The 25,019-nt window shown below is 40.2% G+C and overlaps 1 protein-coding gene across 3 annotated transcripts in view; it reads right to left on the reverse strand.

Moving 5' to 3' along the window:
- cers1 (ceramide synthase 1) overlaps positions 1-24,806 on the reverse strand; it is a 29,137-nt gene extending 4,331 nt beyond the window's left edge. The window contains exons 1-6 of one of the 3 annotated variants that reach the window (XM_044199917.1): positions 23,613-24,806; positions 6,169-6,328; positions 3,277-3,457; positions 2,044-2,205; positions 1,683-1,830; positions 1,394-1,530 (exon numbers count right to left, since the gene is read on the reverse strand). In XM_044199917.1, the coding sequence (XP_044055852.1) occupies positions 1,394-1,530; positions 1,683-1,830; positions 2,044-2,205; positions 3,277-3,457; positions 6,169-6,328; positions 23,613-23,861 (1,037 nt within the window). In that variant the 5' untranslated portion in view covers positions 23,862-24,806. Of the gene's footprint in view, positions 1-1,393; positions 1,555-1,682; positions 1,831-2,043; positions 2,206-3,276; positions 3,458-6,168; positions 6,329-23,612 lie in introns of all 3 variants that reach the window. The other 2 variants (XM_044199916.1, XM_044199918.1) reach the window with 2 other exon arrangements.
- Positions 24,807-25,019: the final 213 nt, after the last annotated feature.

Genomic DNA, 25,019 nt, shown 5'->3' on the forward strand with positions numbered 1-25,019 from the left:
ACAACAGAGGGTCAGGGACTGAGAAGGAGAGAATAAGCTTGTCAAGTGAGGTGATCAGTAGATGTGAGGCATTAGCAAGCAAAAAGGATATCAGCAGGGTTCAAGGCCAGGTAGATAAGGAGTGCCACATAATCACATCGCCATATGGTCTCAGGCTCTTTGATCCTATCTACCTGTGAGGGCTGCTAGTTACACAAGCTCAGTGGGAGATCTGCTCTTTCTGCATCTACTGTACCTCTGCCGCCAGGAGAGGAGAAAGTGCAAAAAGGAATAAATTCTTAACCTGCATGAGTTATCAAATCTTATACAGCATTATTTTATATTGTAAACTAATAGGAAAGTGAGAGAGGCGAATGCAGTTTCAGGGTCTTCAGAGTGTCAGTGGTCAAAGGCTACCATGATAATCAGCAGCAGATAATAGAGGTACTAATGACAGTCAACCAGGAGGCTAAAGGCAGCTCCTCAGATGAATCCCTCACTTCAGATAAAGGCACAAACAGATATAGGCAACTTTGGTTTTAGTCAAGTTAGCATTTTCTTGTTTAAAGCTCACTATTGCAGAGTGCTGAGTACTCATTTACACATTAGAAAAAGCCACTATTGCGCAATACAATTAAAACAAACAATTTGTAAATCTCCATATTATTCTGCTCAATCTCCTCTTATAGAGGCATAATAATTATTACAATAGCTGCTAGAAGGGGTTAGGAAAGGACACTGACTTGTTTGTGCACCGGCTACAATAACTGACTACACACTGATCAAATTCACCATATGCTGGCAAGCTGAATTATGTTATTAAACCATATTTATACTGCAGAATATTTATTAGCTAAGCTAGCGGCTAATATTATTCCCATCAGCCTCAGCTGTACTTTTTGTTCAGTGCTAATTAGCAAATGTTAGCATGCTAACACACTAAACTATGAACATGGTAAACATTACGCCTGCTAAACATCAGCATGTTAGCATGCTGATGATAGCATTTAGCTCAAAGCACTGCCTCACAGAGCTGTTAGCGTGGCTGTAGACTTTCAGTTCTGATTATTTAGAATACTCTGTGTCTGTTAACATGTATTTTCTTAACATTTTAAATAACGTGTTTATTTATGAAATATTTATTTTGGTAAAGCCCAGTTCTCTGTCTTGTAGCATTAGGCCAGCCATTGGTATTAGAAATTAACACGTCTTAAAACTAATGATTTATTAATGTGCAAATTCTACAAATAGCACCTTAAACTGTTGGTTTGGTTTCCTGCTAAACCTGCTGCTGGTAAAAACAAACTCAACATTTACAGTGAAAGGCTGCCACCAGTTGGCTGCTGGTATATTTCCACCCTGAGCTGAGGTCTGTCAGATTAAAGAAATGGCAGGTTCTGTTGGTGCAGCTCACCCCTGGGTAGATATGTGATGTCCAGCATCATCATCGTTGTTTTCTGCCTGAGGGTCTCTGGGCAGGCCTGCTGCCGCCTTGCTGCCGTCCTCCTCCTCGTACTCCCTGACGTCGTTCACCTCCTTCATCTTTAGCACCTTCATTACGAAAATCACAATAAACTACACAGACCAGGGGAGGAAAACAGGAAAGAGATCAGATTGTGTCATTTGGTGTGGCAGTTTTCTTCAAGACAAACAAACATAAATGCTTTCTAGGTTTGAATAAAAAAAAACCTGTGTGTCCTCACCAAGAACCAGTAGATGTTCATGAGCAGCAGCACCAGGAGAAGAACGTTGAAGAAGAAGTAGAAGGGGATGCTGGGGACGGACTGGAGGCTGGACACACATGTGGCATACAGCACTTTGAGAGGGAACCAGTAGAGGCGGAACCAGAACCTGAGAGAGATGGAGACAGTAACACAAGACACCAGAAATAGAAATATTATTCATGTCTATTCATCTTCAGTATTTCCATGAGTGAACAAAAAAAAAAAAACGACAGAAAAGTGACGAAGCTGTCAAGACTACAAAACATTCAACTGTGACAGAGAACAAATGGGACAAAGACACAATGGGTGTGTCTTTGTGTGTGTGTTTGTTGAGCCTCACCAAGTGATGCTGAAGCTGACAGAGCCCATGTTGGACAGGATGTCGTTGAGCAAGTTATAGCCTCCTCCTCTGGACTTCAGGTAGATGTTGAGCTTGGTGAACTCCAGCTGGATGTCATTGATGTCGTGGAGGAACAACACCAGAATCCCTACGTTGTGGTATCTGAGGGGAACGTACAGTAAAGTATGTGTATATTTCAGCTTATGTTTTAATACAAGTCCTATACAAGCAGGCGTCTGTCAATGTAAGTTTTGTACACTGTTAAGTATCAAAACCAGCAACCTTTCTAAAATGTATAGTAAAACCGTAATTGTAAATAGGATATTGTCAGTCAACACAGTCAGCAAAAGAAAGATAAAATTTGATGCAGTTTATTTTGAAGGCATGTTTCAGTCTCAATTCCCAGGTACAAAAAAATCTATTTTCTTGCAGTTACTGTGCATTTATTTCATTTTTAGTTAATTACAAAATGGAAACCTGCTGGAGCATTTCTAACCGTATCTCCCCTTTTCTGTAAAATCCCTTTATTAGCAGGCAGAAAGCTGAACACACACTGTTCTGTACTATATTGGTGTTTCAATGCTAATTTTTGGGTGGCTCAACCAGAAATATTAACAACAAAACAACATAGTAAATTTCGGCTTTGTGTATAGTTTGGGTGCCATAATGCATGAAGCAAGATTCACTGCTATGGGGCGCTGAAAGCATGTTAATGGTGTAGGAAATCTACGTGTTTCTGCCTGCATTCTGAATCAATAGTGAATACAAAGCAGCAGCAAACGAGTCAGAGGCAGGCTGTTTAGGAGAGGGCATCAATTTTTTGTGGAATGGTTAAATTGTTCATCATCATCATAATCCTACATCCCCCACTTGTCGGTGATGCAGCCGGTGCTGCGTCGTCCAACACAAGGCAGTGATGATCAAGTTCAGGTAACATGGCAGATAACAATACATTTCCTGTGTAAGGCTGATGTTTAGTTGAAACTGCAGTAGTGTAACAATGGACTACAATAACCAGAGTGTAATTCATCACACATGACTCATGTGGCTGTGTGTCTGCTGTATGTCTTGATGTGTTTAATATGACATAAACTTTGAAACAAAGTCTTCACAATCAGACGGAATACCTGCTGAATTACATTTCTTTGTTTATGTGATGAACAGTTTTATGCCAATCCAAAAAGGGTCAAAAGAAGATCTTTTTAGACTTAACATTAAACCAGACAAAAATACCTGAAGGCGTAGGAGAAGCTAATGAGTGCCAGCGTGATGATGTGGTGCACCACCATGACAGCTGAGTCCTTCCTCCACGCGTCCATGTAGACTGTAGCATAGATGGAGTGGCCGTAGAAGCTGCCCTGGATCAGGTAGGCTATGGCGATGTCTGTAGGCACTGACATACCACTCTTCCAGTCTGGAGAAACAGGTAGGAAATGTGAGGAGAGGTTAAAGCCTGATACACACTGAGAGCACATTAAGGATGTCAGCTTTTACTTTAAAATCAACTCACCAACTTAAATTGTTTCTGTTTGAAAACTACTACTTTTTGGTTTCTATCTGGATACAATAACGCTACTATGTGTCCATTAATAAAGCACTTGTGTTTTTTCATCAATTCTCCTATAAAATGTCATCCAAAAGCTGAAGTTTGTAGGACAGATTTTCACCAAAGTTGGTATATGAAATATGTGGATGAGCCTGCCATTTTACTTTATATTGTAGCCATACATTTGATGACATTCAGTCTATACAGAAGGAGGTGATTGTATCATCAACTATCACAGAGTTGGAAACAGGCACATATCTGTCAGCAAGTGTTAGGACTATATGACTCAGTGTCTCTCAAACATTGTGAACTACTAAAACCAGGAGATCTGGATAAAAAGTTAAAGGGACAGTTCACCCCAAAATCAAAAATACATATTTTTCCTCTTTCCTGTAGCGCTATTTATCCATCTAGATTGTTGTAGTGTGAGTTGCCAAGTTCTGGAGATGTCTGCCTTTTTTTTTTTAATATAATGGGATTATGTAGCACTCAATGCACAAAGAGGAAAAATATGTATTTTTGATTTTGGGGTGAACTGTCCCTTTAAGCATGATTCAGCAACTGAATGGCCTATTTCTAACACATGTCAGATTACAAATGACTGTGGAGGCTTTCATTTTTAAACGGTTAATCATATAATCTTTAAGGTGAATACATTTGCATTAAACTGATGGAATTTACAAAACCTAGCTAAAGTAATACAACTATTTAATGTGCCAATAATTTTATTTCATTATTCTGTGTCTTTATGACGAGTCAATAAATGATTAAGTAGATTTGCAAAAGGATTTTTAGAAATATTCAGTTTTACTATTAATTTGTCTCCTGCATGCTTTACAAATTACACTTTTAGGTTTGTCCAAACTTTAATTTAAAGACACTATAATCTATAAACTACAGACACTATAAAGGTCCAACCCACAGAGAAGTAATAGAGGAGTGTGTAGAGGATGAATATGTTGTATATACAGCAGGATCATTATTATAAACAAATATGCACCAAATTGAACACAAATACAGTATACATAATATCTACTGAGCTATATACAGTGACTTTCAGGGGGATAATAGATGTAAAGGGTCAGCTGGGGTAGTTAGTATGGGGAGGAGACTGGAGGGATCAGGTTTAACCTCACGAGAATTAGAGAGGGTACTACAGGCAACACAGGCCAAATGTACATTAAGGCTACTGGGCTAGCTCATGTCTGAAACCTATCAGATGTTGGACGGAAACTTTCTCCTCCAATGTTTGAGTAAGGCTGGTCTCTAGTGGGATGGGGTTACGTTTGGGCCTTGTGTAATGTTTATTGATTGGACCTTCTGTCATTAAACATTGAGAAGAAGGCTGCTAGATGGATCACAGCAGAGCTGCCAAAAGGAGGCATGGGAACGGGAGACTTTTTTCTCTCCTGGAGACTGAAGCTTTTTTCTTCTTCTATTTTTTCTTCAGAATAAAGAAACTCTGCCCCTCCTCTCTTCTGCTGCTGTTACTGTGATTTCTCCTAAAATTTTCAAATTCTTACCATCTCTTTTTAGCTTCACATCTCTCTCTCTCTCTCGTTCTCCCTCCCTCCCTAACAGTCCATTATTACACTGCCTCTGTACACATCTCAGGCTGACAGCTATTAGAGGTGATGCAGCTATTAAAGATGAACCTGGCGCTGTCAACCAGCCTTTGCTAGCCCCACTCAGAGCAATGGAGTTGGACCGGAGCCCTGACACCTCCATGTCTGATGGAGGAGGCAGAGAGACTACAAAAGACGTCTCTGAATTATAAGTGGAATCCCCATTACACATCTATTCTCCATTAGCAGTGATAGTCATCACATAAGTTCTCTGTCATGACTCTATTAGGTACAATTATGCAGATCATTTCTATTAAATGTTGGTGCAAAACTTAATGTATTATACAACTTTGCTCTTATTTGGATTGTTGTTATTTAATTTATGTCCTTTTGATCACTATAAAAAGACTATAACTTGAACTTTCTACTTTTAATGTTGGGCTAATGGTAAAAACAAGCCTAGTGAATAAAAGTTTTAGGGTTTTATATCAATAACAGCATCACTGATTATTGAATAACAGGGAAGAGTGATCAATTCAAGGCTCAGAATATGCATGAACCACCAGGCTGCATATTCTTTATGCACTGCCATAAATATCTCTCTATTTGAAGCCTCAAAGTGGCATTTTACCCCTTTAGAGTCTCTACAGGATTAGGCCGTGCTTCCTGCTGTTTCATTAGATTAAAATGACTTTAGCTCCTTATCTACCCTGAGAGGTTAGGTAAGACACTGGTTCAGTTACAGTACTATTAAACACACTTTTTCTAAAAGGTCAACATTTATCTAATATACACCGGCTTCAAACACCGAAAAATAATTAAAAAGGAGTTAAATTCAACATATTAAATACTGACAGATTATTTAAACCATTAAATGGTCTTTTTTTTATGTGATGCGGAGCAGAGTCAAGTCATTCAATTAACAGATCCCAAAGAGGACCAGTGCATGAACTGCTAAATAAATTACCTTTAAATGACATCACATTATCTGTTTACACTGTTGTGTTATCTTACTGTAGAAGACAGAGGGCGGGTCATGGAAAAAGGAGTAGGAGCTGAAGAACAGCAGGTAGGTGGTGTATGACCATGACATGGTGTAGAAGACCAGCTTCCACACGCTCTCCGGCATCTTGGCAGCATCTTTGGGCGGCAGCCTGCACCACTGTGCTAGAGGCTGCAGGGACAGAGCAAGACAGAGGAACCACAGTCAGAAAGAGCAGAGGAAGTGTGAGGAAGTCACACTCAGAATGAATTTTGCTGCAACTGGGTGACCTGCTGGGACACAATAACTGATTAATTTAGATGGTGTTGTTTTACAGAGGGCTCTCAATTCAATATGTGTGGTGAAGCAAACAATCCTGTTAATGCACTGTTGTGGCTTCTGAACTGAAATGAAACCATTTGGTTGCTTTTGTTTATTGTACAGAAAATGTTTATGTTGTTTCATGATGTAAAGGCTAATAAAATAAAATTACATCTTATGACATGAAGACTGAGCAGGGATCTTGAGAAAAATCTCGGGCAGGATTTTGGCCGGGTGGTCCACAAATGTTTTTTTAGAGGGACTGTAACTGTTGCAGCAACTCTAACCAATAACACTAGCTGCAGAAAACAAATGGGCCTAAATCAGGGATGGGCAAACTTTTTGACTCACGGGCCACAATGGGTTCTAAAATTTGACAGAGGGGCCGGGCCAAGATATATATATGTATATATTACTTTAGAGATTTGGCCTGTAACAAGTAGCAAAGCATGAATATGCAAGGCTCATTGTACAAATTGTTTTCCAAATGCATTAATTAAATTAAAAATTAATTTATTAAATTTCAGTTGAATAAACACAGCAGAAAAACACAAATTCAGTTTCATCAAGTGCCAAAAGATCAACAACTTGTTGATTTATTATTTTTTGCCAGTGCATCAATAAACAGCAGAAAAACTCAAGTTCAGTTTCAGTGGGAACAGTGTTATTGAACTCCTTGTTTTGCCAGTTCATCAAAATCTGAACTAAGTTTTGTTGTGGCAATTCTCAGGATAGATCCGAGGTGTTGGTCAGTTAACCTGGATCTGTGAGGGGCTTTGTTGATGTTCATGGCGCTGAATGTCTGCTCACATACGTAGGTCGAACCAAACAAAGTCAGCATCTTCTGTGCCGTCTTCCGGAGGTTTGGAAACATGGCTTCGTTAAGTGAAGCATAAAAGTCATTCAGTTTAAGAGAGTTGAACTTCTCATTTAAGACTGAGTCAGACTGAAGATCGATCAGTTCCAATTGCACTTCTTGTGGTGCGGTTTCAGGGTCTTGTGACAGGGGACAGAACACCCGTTGAAGTGACTTTTCAATGTTTTCAAAGTCAGAGAAGCGACGGCTGACCGTGCAGGTCATCCAGTAATTTGCTGTATTTCTTTGCGTTTCGCGTCGCCTCTTTCTGCGTGCCAAGTGTGGCGAAATGAGTGAAACATGTGTTTGCCATTTGTCTGGAGAATAAAGTTAGCTTAGATTTGAAGGCTGTAACATGTTTGTACATGTCGTGCACAAACTGATCTTTCCCCTGTAGTTTCACATTCAAGTGTGAAAATATGTCCACAGCAAACGCAAAATCACAAAACCAGTTCTTGTTGCTTAGCTCAGGAAATTTGTCAGATTTCACCACCGACTCCAAAAATGCGCCAATCTCCTCTTTCAGGTCCCACACTCGTTGAAGCACTTTGCCCAAACTCAACCAGCAGACACGAGAGTGGTACAGCAACTCCTGATGATCCGCATCAGTTTCTTCTAGGAACTTGATGAACTGACGATGCTGAAGTCCCCGTGCCCGTATACAGTTGACAAGTTTAACGACTGGATTCACGACATGATTAAGCTGCAATATAGACTTGCAAAGCGATTCCTCTGGGTTTTCCTCTTTCACTTTATCCTGGATTCTTTTCAGCAGCCCAACGTTTTTTCCAGTTAAATTTGGTGATCCATCCGTCGTGACATTGGCAAGTTTACTCCAAGGTAGCTTATGTCTCTCGATGGCAGCAGACACCGTGTTATATAAATCCTCTCCCCGAGTTGTTCCCTTCAGGGACTCCATGCTCAAAAACTCTTCCGTTATCTCAAAACTATCATTAATCCCTCGGATGAAAATTAGGAGCTGAGCAGTGTCTTTTAAGTCGTTGCTTTCATCCAGTGCTAGTGAATATAACTTGAAGGACTCAGCTTTTTTGTTTATTTGGCTGGCTATATCTTCGTCAATCAGTTCCACACGGCGAGTCACAGTTCTGCGTGACAAACTGATTTTTTCAAACTTGCCTTGGCTCTCCGGACACAAGACACCTGCCGTCTCTACCATGCATTCTTTTAAAAACTCGCCTTCGGAGAAAGGCTTGCTAGCTTTTGCTAATTTGTAATTGACTCTTGAATCGCAGTTTGCTGGTGAAAAAAACGTTGCTGAGTCTGTAAATTAGCTGCCAACCTCTGAGCCGTCGCCGCCCGTTCCTGCGCTGACTGCTTGCAAGCATAGTTAGCATGCTTTGTAGCAAAGTGACGGCTGATATTATACTCTTTGAAAACCGAGAAGGTTTCTTGGCATATTAGGCATACAGCCTTTGATCGGACTTCAATGAAAAAATATTTTGTTGTCCACTCCTTATTAAAAACTCGCCACTCACTATCCACTTTTCTTTTCTTTGATAAGCTAATTTTTGCAAAAGGGCTCATAAGTGAAGAAGAGAGTAATACGCGCAAACAAGGTCAATGTAGCAGTGCACCATCTTTTGGGGAAACGTGGGCATTACAGGGGAAAGGTAATTGGAACAAGGTTTACCAGTACCGATTTTAATATAATTTGGTCACGTTCGGCGGGCCGGATTAATAAGTCCAACAGGCCGTGTGTGGCCCGCGGGCCGTAGTTTGCCCATGTCTGGCCTAAATGGAAGTTAGAATGAAGACATCATAGTGTACGTTGTATCTTTATATAAACAATTGTATCACTGAACATTCAAGACACAATGTAAACTGAACATGACAGCTAACATGGCAGTAAGTTGACCATTAGAAAAAACTTTATACTGATACACACAAAATGACCAATAGTTCAAACCAATAATGGTATATGTTTGCATGAGAGAAGCTAAATCAATTCTATAGTTTGGAGAATGACAACATCCTCTACACTTTAGAGGTATTTAACAATAAACTTCAGATGATTGTTTATTCATTTATATAGTGGTTTATATTGAGATGTCGATATAAAGTGCGAGACGAGCCACTATTGGCCTGTTGCTAGTGCTACTGACAGTGTCAGGATGTTGTTTAGATGCTAGATTACAGATACAACAGATGTTGTTTGAAGGCAGAGACTGTTACATATACAGTACATAGAAGTATTGAACTCAAGTAATGCTGGCCCATGCGCTCCCTTTTCTCTCTGTCATTCTCTTCCTGACACACATGTGTACACGCACCATCATCAGTAAGCTACAGTACATTACAAGCATGACCAGCATCTGCCGACAGAAATGTGTCTTTTACAAGTCTGCATATGGTTTGCTGCACAAGCAGAAATAGAGGAAGTCGGAGAGCAGGCTCCTGATGTAGCCTGATAACATGACCCCACTTACTCGCTATTGGAGTCATGTTATCTTCCTCCTTCCCCTCCCTAATCTTACTGCCTCCTCACTCCCACCTTGCCTCTACTTTTTACTCTCTCCTCAGCCTCTACCTCTGTTGTGACTGTGAAAAATCTAAATCATAATCATTCAATTTAAAGAAATGGGGGGTAAAAACAAACAATCAAGGAAATGCTGAGGATGTGACATCGATGTACAAATTCCAGCAAAAGTAAAAGGAAACGCACATATGCACACATGGAGGTACAAAGACGAGCAGAAAGATAGGTGAAATAGGTAAAACAGGTACATCGCCTAAGCAGTAAGACAGGCAGGTGTTCAGTGTTTCATAGCTGTGCCAAGACAGGAAACCAAACCCAGCTCACTGCCTCATAAACAAAATGCAACACACACCCACACATACGGCACTTTGGAAGGCAATGAAATGGTGTAACAGGAGGCAGGAGAGTGAAAGTTGCTGGTGTCAGTGATACGCTACGTCACTTGTTACCAAGCAGCTAGTCTACAGGACATGATCCGCCAAGGCTCAGTGACCAATTACATGACAAATTAATGGAGGGCTGAATGTAAACCATGTGGTCTTAGAAAGTCACGTTCACATAAAACTATTTCTGTCTGATGCTTTTCCTGTCTGTCTCCTGTCTTTTTTCATTCTTTTTCCTTCTCTCTGCCCTTTTCTTTGTTTGTCTCTTCTTCTGCTGTTTTCTGGATTTGATGGGAGTTCCTGCGTCACACACAAGAGAGTCAAAACAAGACAGGGAAGGAAGCTGGCGAGGCAACACTGCTGTGCGATAACATCTAACAGCCACAGGCTTTGTGGTCCACAGTCGTGACACATGTAGAAAAAGATGGCAGTATCCCGGGGCCACGTGATCCCACCTGGGGCTGCTGATTGGTTGATACTGTGGTGACATGTGCTGCGTGTTCAGTAAGTCATGACCAGAGCACAGGACACTCACCACATTCTTTTAAGTCTCTCAGTACATCTGTATCAGTCCCTCTCTATCAGCCCTCCCATCCTCCGTCTCCTCATTCACTCTCCCTGCTTCCCCTTTATTTGCCGCTCTTCCCGGCCCCCTCGTTCTTTCTCTCTCCACCCCTGCATCTCCCCCCTGCCTGTGAGATTTATTTATAGAAGCCAGCTGTCAGTACACAGCATACCCCCTCAGTCTCCCACCACATCACCCCCTCCGATACACATAAAGATAAGCACACTCATGCACACTCACAGAGGCTGAAACACACTAGTGGCTGATACAGGTTACTGCAAACACCAGCCATGCCTCTGCAGCTCATATCCTACTTGTTAATCACCATTACTGCTGTCTCCCTGCTGGTACAGTTCTTACTGCTTCAGAATCAGAAATACTTTATTGTTCCCAGAGGGGAAACTCTTTCGTTACAGCTGCTCACTATCACATCAATGTACACTTGAGAATAGAAGGAATAGAAGTACTAAGCAAATCAAAATACAATACACTATAATACAGGTAGCAAGGTAAGTGCCAAAGTGGATTTAGAGATTGATAAGTATGTACGGTATAATACAATGTAATAATATAAGTAATAAGTAATAGTGCAATAATGAGTACTGTCAAGTTAAGTGTAGCTTATTAAGATGATTATGAGACAGTGGATAATGCACAGCAGTAATAGAAGTATGAATAGATATCAATAAATTAAACTGAAAACAGAGTATATTGCACATCCAATCTGTTCATGTCTTCTGTGTCATCTACAGAGTATGTGGCTACGTTTATACTGCAACTAAACTCATGCGAGTAGTGACTCAGTTTGCTTATGAAAGAGTGTTAGCTGCATTTTACAACCAAAGTGGTAATGTGGAATTTTCAGGTAGTGCCTCAATCAGGTACTTTTGCTATACCTAAAGTAGTAAAGTAAAGTAATGATAATAATAATAATTTGTATTTTTTTTCTTTATTTGTATAGCACCTTTCATACAATAAATGCAGCTTCTTTATTGTAAAAGTACTTTACAATAAAGAAAATACATGCACTGAGTGCTTCACATGAAAATAGACGTAGAATGAACATAATAACAGGGATAGATGCCATAATTAATGGAAGATAAGATGGAAAATAAACCCTATTTGATAATAATCATAATCATAATAATAATAATAATGAAAGTAAGATGAAAATAGAATACATAGAATGCATAACATAAGAAAATAAAGCATTTTAAAAGAAGTACAGCAGTGCATAAGTGAGAAGCAAAGTGCAAAAGGAGTTTCCGGCCTGTATCAGGAGTCATAGCTAGTTAAAGGCTGAAGTGAAGAGATACGTTTTTAGCTTTCTTTTAAAAAGTAGAGAAATAACACTGCTTTCTTTGAGTGGAGAAGGAAATTTAAAAGAGGTTTTTAAAATACTCATAATAGCTGAAAAACTATTTACAGAGAGTCAAAAGAGAATGCCAAACACGTGTTAAATTAAAACTGAAATGCTAAACTAAAAAAAGAATACAGCACAAGTTGGCTGGCACCACTTTTGGTCAGTACTACACGTCGGTATGGTTACAGTTATTGATGGCTATTGAAAAGGTACTAGAGCACATTGCTGGTACAGTAGATTACTTCTAAACATTAATGCAGAATTCTACAGTTTACTCTGATAGCTGTGATGAAGAATAAAATAACTGCATATAACTTTATATGACAATATAACAATAACTAATAAGTTTGCAGAGTTGTCAATCCTTCCTCATAGTAACATAAATCGCCAACAGTCTTTTGGCGTCTGATAAGCTTTCAAACTCATAGATCTATTACTCAAACGTGACTTCCTGGATCATATTTCCTCTTCTAACCAGTACCTGTAGCAACACACCCCCACCAATGCAGCTCAGTGCATTTTCTAATGCAGTGCTGTGTCTGGATTATCACACAGCATTACTATAGAACATTTCCTGATTACATCCAGTTTCAGTGTTTAAACCCCTGCAACACCCGTTTTGCAGATTTATCTTTGAGGTTCAGTTACTGGTATTTGTTGGGGAAATGTGATGTTTTTGCTTCCTGGCTAATTTTGGAAGGAGGTGGTTCTCAATATTCTGGTCCCGGCCTTTAAGCGACCAAAACCACACAGCAGGGACAAAATCTTTGTTTCAAATGCAGATTCTGAGAGATTATGTAACAGCCTGCCAATGGCTCCATTCTTGTCTCTCTGTGCCAGCCAGACCACCATCACACTGGGTCCTATCCACCCACTCTATCTATCTACCCTTTAGTTTTCTATGCCAACCTACAGGGTGGGGGGTATAGTGGGTCAAGGACACTGAGATAATCCACTCGTCCTCTGTCGGATAAATGACAAGGCCTTGAATTACACTCAGCTGGGACCTGCGACCATTCAACAGCCCCCCCCCTCTCTCTCTGACAGACAGACTCTTTCTGAACTCGTTCTGTAGCTCAGGCCATCACTGGATTTCATTTCACTGTCCGCTTCTCCCCGCTAAAGAGAGAGAAGCAGCCTTAAAACAGCAGGAGAAAAAAAGAAATTACAGAGGCAGAGTGTGTATGAAAGGAAGTGTCAGTGTGAAAGAGACTTGACGACAAATAAGTGGTTCCCTTAGCAACTATGCAGGGATACTGCCAAAGCCCCTCAGTGTGGCTAAAAACTTCCTTTCGAACATCCTTTCCATCCCTCTCTTCCCCTGCTCATCTGTAGCTGCACTCCATTGCTCTCCCTTTCACCCTCCACTCTCTAAAAGTTCTCAGTCAGTAAATGTAGCCTATTTATCTGATTAACAATTTATACAACACTATTTGAGGTGTCTTCTAGACTTTTCTGGTGCTCTAAGTAGGTTAGAATGACATTTTCCTCACCACATCAAATATCCCCTTCCTTACACATCTATTCTACCTCACCACAAACAGAATATCTGCCACAATGAAGAGAAAATGATCTCTAAATGACTGTAGATTGATTTTTAGTAGCCTGACTATTAGACTAAACTGATATTTTGTTTCACTTCATTCATTCATGCTGACATTGTGTTAGGATGTTAACCGATTTCTTCTTTGTTTTAGTGTACCCTAACCAATCTGTAGCGAGACGTATCTGTCCTGCCGATGTCTGTTGCTAAGAGCAGTTAATATTTTTCACAATGATCATCTATTTATGTTGATTTAAAAGTTATTTCTGTATGTACACTTATAACAACTTGTGCATCAGCGTTGTCAGCGCCCGTCCCTGTGCTTCTGTCGCTATTTTCCATGGATTTAGCTAGGTAGATAGCTATGTAGGAAAATGACGTCCCCATTCTTAATCTCACCTGTTTAGCTCTGATTTGGTCGCTGAACGTGAATCAGAGGTCTGTAACTAAGCTTCATTAGCAGTCGGTCTGTTAGGTTCTCATCAGAGGCCTTCAAGTAGTTAGTTCACTAGTGGAAGGCTTTTAATGTGAAGCAGCAACATGGACGTCTTTGCATTATCAACAGCTTAACACAGTAACAGGTTTTATCACAGTGCCACAGTTCAGAAAACAGTGAGGCTGCTATCTGTATGATAAAAGTAACAGTAATGTGGGAGTGAAGTCATATTAACAAGTGTTAAAGTGGAGAGTGGGGTTAAGGCGCATTCCACATTATCACAACGTCAATGATTCGATTTCAGCCAGGTACCTTTGTTGCATGTCATACCCTACTATCCCATATGTACCCCCTTTTTATACTGATTATTTTTGATGAACTTGTTTTTTTTTTTTTCAACTGGCACCTAAAGGCAACAGATGTTCAACTGTTGGTTTCACATGGACACACTGTGTGCACAGTCTGACAGCTTGGTAAATGAAAGGGTGAAATGCACCGTAGTGAAGTATGCAAGGACAGAAAGATATATTTTCTTTTGAGAAATGAGCCCAATCATACGGACGACAACAGTTCTTTCCATTCCAACAAAAAGAACAGACTACCAGACTAATTCAAGATCAAACAGCATGTGATGTGTAAACTCACATTACTCCAGATGGCCAGTCCAACACTGCTGGAATACTGATGCTGAACCAAGAGGCTGGCTGAATATTTGAACTTGATTTGATTAAAAACACGTGATTAGACGAGGCACCGTAGGTATGTGACTGGACGAGTGCCTGCCATGCATCCATGAGTGAGTAAATGACCACAATTTCTGAATGTCAGTCTGCAGCAGGTGTCTGACTGACTTTAGTGCAATGGGGCCATCTGACCATCGCAGGTTAAGCACATTTTCAGGCCCCTGCTGACTTTCTTTATCAAAAGTGTCATGAGTAGTGTAAATCTAGCTACTACTTAACAAGTTCAAGGTGTTTGCAGATCATGAAAAAGTCTTAAAGCCATTAATTTGATTACCTGAATTAAGGTTCACAAAACAATACTATGAAACACAGTACTGAAGTTTATGAATCTGTTGCAAGGGGGTTGGTATGGCAAATGCAAGGAAATCGGCAAATTAAATCTGCAATGGTTTCAGTTCCTGCTGTATAAATAGATGAACTACTGGTATATTCTAATGAGGAACGGGTTTGAAGCCTTTCTGTCTTGTTTGCGTGAGCATGCATGATTTCCCAGCACATGTGTGTCACAATTTGTGTGTGATAAGAGCGAGAGTAGGTGCACCTGTTAGGAGCAGGTCTAGCTTATTAGATGATCCCAGTGGAAGCATTAACCCTATACTTGGTTGTCAAATTAACTCCTGGAGCATCAAAGTAAAAGAACATGGCCTTCACAGCAAAAGGATTAAGCCAAAACATATACTCACCTACACTACTACTATTACATAGTTGTGAAGCAGCATTATGTTTTCTTAATAATATCACAGATTAGCAACTTTGTTCTAGTTTTGGAAGAGGGTTATTCATGTGTTTACATCCTGTCTAGGTTTGTCAAGACCACAAAAAAAGGGTAAAATCAGCTGCTAGTCCTAAACATCATAACATTTACACAGCTGCACATTTTTACACCTGCCTCATAACACAGAGGAAGCCTTCCCATGATCACCTGCTGTACAACACTGATCCTCATCTACCACAGTTTCATGAGTAGTACACAATGACATAACAGCCTCTTCAGCTGATTATACTCTCTAGTGATGTGAGACATAGCTTGTTTTAGTTATTGAGTTACTTATTTCTCTCTGTTATCTGTGGCTACAGCAACTATCAGAAAGGCTAAAGCTACCTAACGTAGAGCAGGAAAGACCACTGTGCGAAAAGCTGGCTGGGTGTTGTTCACCCACCTCATTCATATTTAATCAAAAATTTAAATTAATGTTCTTAATCATATTGAATACATGATAGGCAACAGCACTGCTGACAAAAATCAACGTGAATATATCGAGCTAATTAGAAAATGTATCATGCAAATTGCTTTTGGCATTGGCTAATATTTGATCAAGGTCTTATCACAAACATTCATTCACCAACTATGCGGTTACATTTTGGCTGAAGACAGTACATGTGTCCGCTCCGCAGGGACATTATTTTCCTACCGTTACCTTTACTCCACACACACATATACAACAGAAACTGCAGTACACACACACTGTGGCAAATAAGTGGCATATAGTAAGCTCTTTATTTGATGGAGTTGTACATCCACTTCTTTACATTTGGCTGTGAGCAGAGACCATCAAGTTTGTGATGTTTTGTCATATTGTTTTTATTTGTGTCTGATGACATAGGCATACTTCCATACTGAAGAGTATATAATTATCATAGTGCTGTCTCTGCCATTGTATATGTTCCCATAGTGCAGAAGGACACTTTTTTGTGAATACAATACAATTTAAAATCCTCACATTTCTGGGAGGGTTACAGCAACAGAGAGTGGAAAAATAAGAGACATGAAGGTGCAGTCTCAGCAAAGTGTTAAGCTATTCAGTCAAGCTGCTCCTTGTCCAAGCTGACAGAAGACATATGGCTGTCATTCATAATGCACTATCCATGCCATTGGCAATACAGAGAGAATCATGACTGATACGCTGTGTCTATGATTATAAATGCATGTGTGTGTGTGTCTTCAACAGGCCAATCCATGTATGCATCAACTGGCGGTGGTTCATGAACTCACCATAATTATCCCCCCACAGATAATATAAATCTATTTTAAAACACACACATTCATAGACAGACAGCTATACTAAAAAGCTTACAAAAGCTATACTTTTATAATGCATAAATGGCTCTAACTAATATTTTTGGTCCTTATATTTTAGTCATGGAATTGTCTTACATAAAGTTCAAAGTGGGTAAAAATGATGCCAAGTCTTCCTTTATTTATGAGTGTGTGCACATGGGATGGAAAGTGAAAACAAACAAAGTGAAAATATGGAGTATGATGATACACGTGCAAAGGTTCGACTTCCAGCAACAACTGCCCATGCTAAATGCAAGTTCTGGTGCTTTTTTGGATTTCAGTCTTTCAGAGTGTAATGGTTAGAGGTGTTTTTTAAACCTTGTCATGGCAAAGTCACATATTTCTTTATTGTAACCAACACAAAGACACATCTGGCTTGACACCATATGGAGCTGAATAATAAATATGGATCTGGCTAGCAGACTCTTTAAACCTGCATGTGAGGTCTATCCTATTCATTCAAAAATATAATACACATATAAATTAATGATGTATTATGGGATATACAAAAACAGAGTTAAGGTAAAAATAACTGTATAAATAAAAATAAAGAAAACCTCTTTCTTATTATATTGATTATTGTTGACAATATCAATCAACAGTTCCACAAAGGCCAGAATTTAAGTAATCAGAAATCATATCAAGTTGTGATACTGAATTATAATATTACAGAAAAGCAATATATATATTCAATTAGCACCTTAAAATTCAATACAGTATCGTATTGAGAGATCGCTGTTGATTCCCATCCCTAGTAGTTGCTTATACTATTAACACTGCTTACAAGGCCACATGACACAACTTGTGTGTGTTTGTGTTTGTATCTCGAACAGGCCAGAATCTTCTACAAGTTAAAGAAGCTTGGCTCAGGCTGGTGATTACACCTCTGATATAACTGATAGGCCTCATTATACTAATTAGGAGTTAAATAATGACCTGATGTCTGGATTAAGGTTAGGTTATTGTTTCAGGTATGGATTACAGTAAGGAATAAGGCAAAACACACTTTGCTGGGTTCTGTGGGATGGCTACACAGCGGGACTACAGCTCTGTACAGTTAATCAAACAATGTAATCCTGTATTTATTTTAGCTTTCATTCAATTTGTTAATCAAAACTGCCTAACAATTCACTTTTCCCTTTAGAATGCCTTGTAAATAGGTTACTTTAAACCTCAGTAAAACAAGTTTTGATCCCCAAATCACTGTCATCTTGTAATAAACTGTACACACACACATTATATATATATATATATAAAGACAGTTTAATAATAATGGCCTGAAATTTAGATTCAAAAAATAAAATTCAATTTCACTTGCCTTTCACAGACTTTTAAAGACTCTTCATACTGTATGTCGTGGCTTTAGATATTACTCACCTCCACTGGAAGACATTTATCATTCTTTCCCTAAATGCCATGTCTTTCAGGAGATTTCGAAGGGTGATAAGACAGTATGGTTTATGTAGTCTGAGTCACACCTTGGCTACAGTCATTTTGTTAGAACAACCTCATAATGCTACCATGTGACAAGACAGAGAAGACGAAATGTGAGGGCAGAATACAGCAGATGAGAGTTAGATCAAGAGTAAAGATACAGAAAAAAGAAAGAAGAGGTGAGATGAGGTGAAAGCCACAGGCGACTATTCTGATCACATTTAGCATAGGAAAGTGCACCCTTTCTGATTGTGAGGCCATGCGGATGTACCAGTCTCTTCCACAGACAGAGAGAGAGACTAGGACGGAGAAACTAATTGCATCCCAAGAAGTCTTCTGAGATCCGTGTGATCTTGTGGACTTCAATGAATCACACGAGCAAGCATGCAAAGCCACACACACAAATAAACATGACCTCAAAGTGTATGAAGCGTGATGTGCGCGCAGAGCGGACTAAATTAACTTTTCTTCTGACTACTGCACTCTCCCCCACTGTCGTAGAGTTTGCTTGTTAGAAGAGAAACAGCTGCCAAGTGTGAAGCCTACAGTGACAGTGTGTTCTTGTCTAATGACAGCCTGTCCACTGTGTCTATCTGGAGGCAAGTAAGTGAGACAGAAAGAGAGGCTGGCCACAGCAGCTCTGTAGCGGTCAAGGCCTCACAGCACATTCCAGAGGACCAGAAGAGAGTCTGACTGTCGCAGTCAGCAAACAGAGCTGATTCATGATCCTGCTTTGTATCTGGTGGTGCATATGGCTGCTTTGGCTATGATTCACCATGTTAAAGAGTGCCCAACCCTTCCCCCTGTTTCTTCCTTCAGTGGAATCATTGACAGACCTGCTGTCTTTTTTTGTGTTTGGGAATACAACAACTCCATCCTCATACTAAATTATGGTGTACGAAAGCGTCATCTACAAGCTGTTTCATTAAATATGGACTATATGAAATGTGGAGAATTTCTGAACACATATGAAGGCTGCATTGTCTTCTGTTCAGAGCATAAGAGTAGGGATGCAACTAACAATAGTTTTCATTATCGATTAATCTGCTGATTATTTTTCTAATTAATCATTTAGTCTATGAAAAGTCAAGGTGACTTTCAAATGTCTTGTAATGTTCGACCAACAGTTCAAAAACCCAAAGATATAAAACAGAGAAAAGCAGAAAATACTCATATTTGAGAGGTAGGACCCAGAGAATGTTTTGTGCTGCATTTTCTTTCACTATTTTGGCTTGAAAAATGACTCAAACAATGAATCTATTATCAAAATAATTGCTGTTGTTTTATCTGTCAACCAACTAATCGATGAATCGACTAATAATCGTTTCAGCTCTACATGTGTCTGGAATGAGTGTTAATTAGCATGGCACTGAGGGACAGGAAGTGTGTGGGAACAGGGTTAAGAGTTTTATGTGATTTGCCAAACTTTACAATTATAATTCCAAGTGCTGCCCACTATCTTAACAAATAATATTTCCTGATGCTGCAACCTGTTTGTTCATCTAACAAAATGTCAAAATAGTTATTATAACAGGTCCAAATGCTTCAAAAAGGCAGGTATATAGAAACCAGCTGTTAAATTTAACAGGCAAGCCACCAAATATGTTAGTAGGAAAACTGGACAGCTTGATGCTGAGTGCATTACAAGTTGGAACAACCCTGCAGGCAGATCAGCATCAATGCACAAAGCCATTAGACATTCAACTTTTTGCAGACACACAAGGTTAGGAACATACTGTGGCACTGAAATTAGACATGCTATAATCTAAACATACACAAAAAGACTTATATAACTGAATCTATCACAGTGACAAATTGTGTGTGGAAAACAGTGCGGCTGACAGTTTTGTGAAACCATAAGTGCTCTGTCTTTATGATGTATGACACACTGAAGCACATAGAGCAATAAATCACATGTCAGGTGATGGCCAAAGTGCTGCTCGTTTAAGTTAAACACTATGTGATGATAAATTAGACAGCTGAGGAGAGGACTAATGATTGCTCGTAATCAGTGTCAACAATACAAGCAAGTTTCACCTGGGTGGGCACTTTTGGCTGAATGGATAGCACTTCCCCGTTACCACAAATCCAGTATCAAGTTTCTCCCTGTGGCTCTAATGCACAACAATGAGAAGGGGCTTTGTGGAACGTGATCTGGGATCTGTGATTGGGGACCTTGTCAAACCTCAGGCCGCTTTCACATTTAGAACAACAGCAAGGGGATGAGGTGCTACTCAGCTCTATGCAGGGAGATAAGCTCTGCAGCAAGGCTGGAGCTGGCAAGCACACTGCTGCTCTCCTCTTTGAGTGGCTGCTTCAGTGTGTGTGTGTGTGTGTGTGTGTGTGTATGAGGGGCTATGGAAGGCATTTATGAGAGTGGTTGTAAACTGCTGCTGAAAGGAGGGTTTGACCACTGCCTTGTCTTTTTTGTCTATACTGAGCAGAAAGTGTGTTGCCTCTTTCAAAATACATGCTCTGATGCTGCTGGATATAAAAGTTAGGCAGTGGACAGAAGTTGCATATGCGTGTGTGAGAGTGTGCATGCAATTGCGTTAATAATTGGCTGCTGCATGCTGAGTCAGCAGGCTTGGCCTCAGCCTCACAGTCCTTCAGCCCACTTCTCTTCTCCATTCCTTCCTTCCTCTCGCTCTCTTCCTTCTGTTTATTTACCCCCCCGTCTCCTCTTCTCTAAGTATCTTCATTTTGTCTCCACTCTCTCATCCACTGAGGCGTTGCATTACTCTTATAGCATGCTTTTGACTGACAAAATGTATGCAAACTAGGGCTGATCCGAATGATTCGAAGCTTCTACCGCTGCCATGGTAATCGACATCCAAATCAGTATTCGTAAGCTTTGTTTTTTTATGCATTACCCCAAAAATCCTGAATAGGCAATGAAATAAGAAATAGAAATTCAACATTATTAACATTAAACAGCATCTTACAGCGCAAGAGGATGACAGTAACACAGTATTTCCCCGAGGTTGACTGCTTTGGGGGGGCTCCGTGTAAGGGCCGCAGCAGAGGAGACAGGTGAAGTGAACGTTACTCGAATTGACGACAACTCATTATGTTATGTAACGCTGAAATTCAAACATGGTGTTCTGTCACGAGATGCAGTGACATTAACCAACTGTGAGTAAATAATATGTAATTAGAGTAGAGGACAAGTCCGCTAGCAACTAGGCTAATTTATGCAAAATGGTATTTGGGACAGCCCTAGTGCAAACACAAACATCTGAAACCTCACACACTCATACATACAGACACATACATGCATAATAAATGCAATGCACAACTCATAAACCACACACCCATTTAAATCATGCAAGCAAACAGAGACATAAACCTGCACACGCTTGTGTGACAAACGTGTGTGCAGAGTCAAATTAAAACGTCAATGAGGAAGGACTACAGCCACTTTCACACTTGCCTGTGTCATGTGACATTTAGAAGATTACAAGGTACATTGTCTTCAGAGTTTCAACATTTCTCAATCCATTTCCCTGAGAAAAAATTCAAGCTTTTCAACACTTAAGGGACACATTTACTTTTGTTTAAATTTTTTAAATGCCAATGTTTCAGTAGTGTAGTGCCAGTGGATGAGTCAGGAGATTATGATGCACCACAGTGTCGTTATGTAACTGTAGAGCTCAAGTGACTTATCAACAAGTTGTGTTTAATTCAACCTGAATAGGTGCTGCTCTGTACACTCGAACATCAAACCAAAAGTGAAACCTGATGAAAACCACTCACTCCACCACGCGCTTCTGTGCGCAGGAGTCATCCCCACCCCCAACACACTCGCCTTACCTCACCCAACTCATTTGGCATAAACACAGAAAGGTTGACACATACAAAAGAAGAAGGTCCATCCAACCTCTAGGTTTGTAATCTTGACCTTATTTCCTTGCTTTTGGACATCCTTGGTCATGGACAGTCTTATGTCCAGCAGTGAGATTGAGGACACTGAATCACTGAAGGATTTAGATGTGTTTGAACTGACCAGCTGTGAATATTGAATATCTCCTTAAGAAAGTCCACAGTGGACTCTTTTGACAGTGAGTGGGTTCTACCAGAAGGCATGAGTCTCACACTTGTGTAGGTTACACATTGTAACCAGGTTTGGCTGCTTTCATTGTAGCACCACTGAATGAGCACAGCAACCTAAGCATACAACAAAAAAAACAAAAAAATCAAGTATCACTCAGACTGCTTTTATATTTGGAATCTGACTGTACAGTGGAAAATGCAGACCAGAGTAAGTGGAAATTTTAAATGGGTCAACTTCCATTCTTCAAATGTGACTGGGAGCACTGTAAGTAACTAAACATGCCATTTAAACAAAAACCTACATTTTTATCCACATTGCCCATCACTAATTTCGGCATAGTTCATGTGTAAGTGTGTGAGAGAGAAAGCGACAGAAAGGGGAGGGAGGCGGATGGTAGGAAGTCTGCATCACTTGCAATTTGACATAATTGCAATTAATGACCCTGCTGCCATGTGCCAACAAGTACCTAAAAGCACTAATAGAAATCTAAAAGCTTCAGAATTATATTGACTGTTACAAATGGATGAGATGGAAAAGTATGCATGGATTGCATTCAGCGAGCACATATCACGTAAAAAGAAAATAGATGCTGTTGTGCATTGTTTCTTTCAGACTTTTAATATGTAAAAATTGGTTTTGTGACCAAAATATTTGCAATCTGTTACCAGATTACCAGAAAGTATAAGATGCACACTGAAGATACTGAACCCCCAGCTCCCTAAGGTCAGTCTTAATGGGACTTTATACAGCATTGTTAACTATAAAATACACTAAACATAATTTAACTATAAAATATATACTTCATTAGAATGTAAAGCAATGAAATGTCTATACCTGTCTGTATGTGAGAACTGAGCTATGTGCCAAAAAGAAAATCTACCAAAAACTGCTCAACAGAATTTGAATCTTTTAACATAATTTCATAGCTCTTACTTTCACCTGTTCAGTTCAAATGTTTGTCCAACATAAGTATAGATAAGGATGTTTACTGTCTGTATCTTAAACATACAACTGAGTGTAATATTTTATGTTAACATATGTTATACTCATTCTCACCTGCCACATATAGTCTGTTCTTCAGCCCAGAGCATGCCTTCAGTGGCATCTCCTGAGAGATGGACCACGCTTCTGCAATGCTACTAAGCCCATTAATTGAGGGTGTAAATAAAATCACCTTAGGGAGCTGGGGGTTCAGTATGTGTTGTGATTGTGTGTCACCCACCTGAAACAGACTTTCTGTCAGTCCCCGTCTGATCTGCGTCCACAAAAAGGCGCAAAAGAAGAACAGGGCAATTTCGGTCCAAGTAATGTACGCGTTATCCAGGAGAGTCTGTTTGGAGAGCTCCAGACCGCAATTACTACAGTCTCTCCACGCGCCCAGCATTACCGTGGAGGCTCTGGTGATGAGGTCCAAGTATCCCGGCATGGGCTCCACTTCCACCGGCCCGGCGTCCCCGGTGTGACTGCTCATTGTGGTACGGCGCACAGAGAACAAACAAGTGGAAACCGGAAAAAATTACTCCAATTGGGGGACAGAGGGAGTGCAGGGAGCAGTACAGCCCAGACGGTGTGACTAAGTTAATCCGTCAGCCAGCTTGCTAGCTCGCCTAAAAACGCTAAAACAATCTTATCTAACCAGCTTAACCTCTTCAGTAGCCTAATTCTTTGTTTCCTAATTTAAGACATGGGCTCCTTCTTCGCGTTCAGGACAGTTTTCTGAATGATAGCAGGGCCCACTAGGTCTGACCACACACATTATTTTATAATCACGCAAAAAAAAAAAAGATTAAGATTAAATAGGGATTTGACAATTAATATAGGTCATTAGCGCCTGTCTGGTGTTGGTTTCTTCTGACCATCATTCCGCTACGCACACGGGCTCATCAGCGGCAGCAGCGCATCCTGGTTAGCCGCCTAGCTAACTTAAATCAAACGCACACAATAGTGAATGGACCAGCATTGGCAGCAGCTTCCAATCGAGCTAGCTACTTTCATTAATTAACCTAAAATGTGATGTAGTGCACATACATAAACGCTAATGTCGCCTTTCCAGCGCCAAGCCCAGCCAGCACATGCGGTTATTGTGCCGCTATGGTGTTAACGTACGTACGGTCTCATCTCATGTCCGTTACTCGCCTTATATAACGTCTCTGTACCGTTAGAGCAGCGGATTCATGAAAAAAACGACACAACCTCACACGAAGCCGCCAAGTTATTCCAGCGAAGAGAAAAGGATGAATAAAAAGATAATTATCCTGTGAAGAGGCTGCCGTCTCTCCGACTCGTATTCCGCCGCCGCCGCTGCTCTGGACCGGTCTGCGCGTTCAAAGCTGCGCTTTGACAAGTCGCGCTGTGCTTTCAGTAGGAATCAACTGGTACGTTAAAAATATGACAGCGCACGTTTCTGCGAAGAGGACAGAAAAAAGGCCGGGGGGGGCGTGACGTAATGGGGGCCGCTATTTTCTTTTTGAACCATCTGCTTGAACCGCTGAGGGTTAATTAGGATGACTTAAAGAGACAGTGCAGACAAAATACTAATATACTACGCTCAAGGAACTTACATCAAACAAATGTGTCAGAAAGCACCAAGAAACACTTTATATAGGTACATATAAGTCTATATGGCTTA

The sequence above is a fragment of the Siniperca chuatsi genome, linkage group LG6 (genome assembly GCF_020085105.1).
Source record: "Siniperca chuatsi isolate FFG_IHB_CAS linkage group LG6, ASM2008510v1, whole genome shotgun sequence".
NCBI classification, from domain to species: Eukaryota; Metazoa; Chordata; class Actinopteri; order Centrarchiformes; family Sinipercidae; genus Siniperca; species Siniperca chuatsi.